The sequence below is a fragment of the Eimeria mitis genome, genomic scaffold, assembly GCF_000499745.2.
Source record: "Eimeria mitis Houghton genomic scaffold, Emh_scaff170, whole genome shotgun sequence".
Classification (NCBI taxonomy): domain Eukaryota; phylum Apicomplexa; class Conoidasida; order Eucoccidiorida; family Eimeriidae; genus Eimeria; species Eimeria mitis.
In genome coordinates, this window is record NW_013570015.1 from 18,446 (window position 1) to 18,838 (window position 393).

Here is a 393-nt window from a genome sequence, read left to right on the forward strand (position 1 = left end):
GATTCTCTATTTTCTGAAGATGTGGCGTTGCAGCAAGAAGAAGCCGAATGGATCGTCAGCAGCAGCGAAGAAGAAGCAGACCCTGCAGCAGCAGCAGCAGCAGCAGCAGTTTCTGTGAGGCTCTGTTCAGCTCAGACGAGGACACAGCTCCTCTAGGTACGCTGCGGGAGCAGCAGCAGCAGCAGCAGCAGAAGCAGCAACACAAGCAGCAGCAGCAGCAGCAGCAGCAGCTGGCTGCAGCAGGAAGCATTGCAGGCGGCAGGAAGCAGCGGCATTCTTCTCAGTTGACTGCTGCATCTGCTGCTTCGCAGAGCAGCAACAGCAGCAGCAGCAGCAACAGCAGCAGCAGCAGCATACAGGGGTCTCGCCGTCGCCCAAGCAGCAGCAGCAGCA

General features: G+C 58.5%; 1 protein-coding gene across 1 annotated transcript in view; it reads left to right on the top strand.

Moving 5' to 3' along the window:
* Positions 1-47: 47 nt before the first annotated feature.
* Positions 48-393, top strand: part of EMH_0001760 (uncharacterized protein) — a gene marked incomplete at both ends in the record, with an annotated part of 648 nt that continues 302 nt past the window's right edge. The window contains one exon of the mRNA XM_013495696.1: positions 48-391. Coding sequence (XP_013351150.1) covers positions 48-391 — 344 coding nt within the window. The remainder of the gene's footprint in view (positions 392-393) is intronic.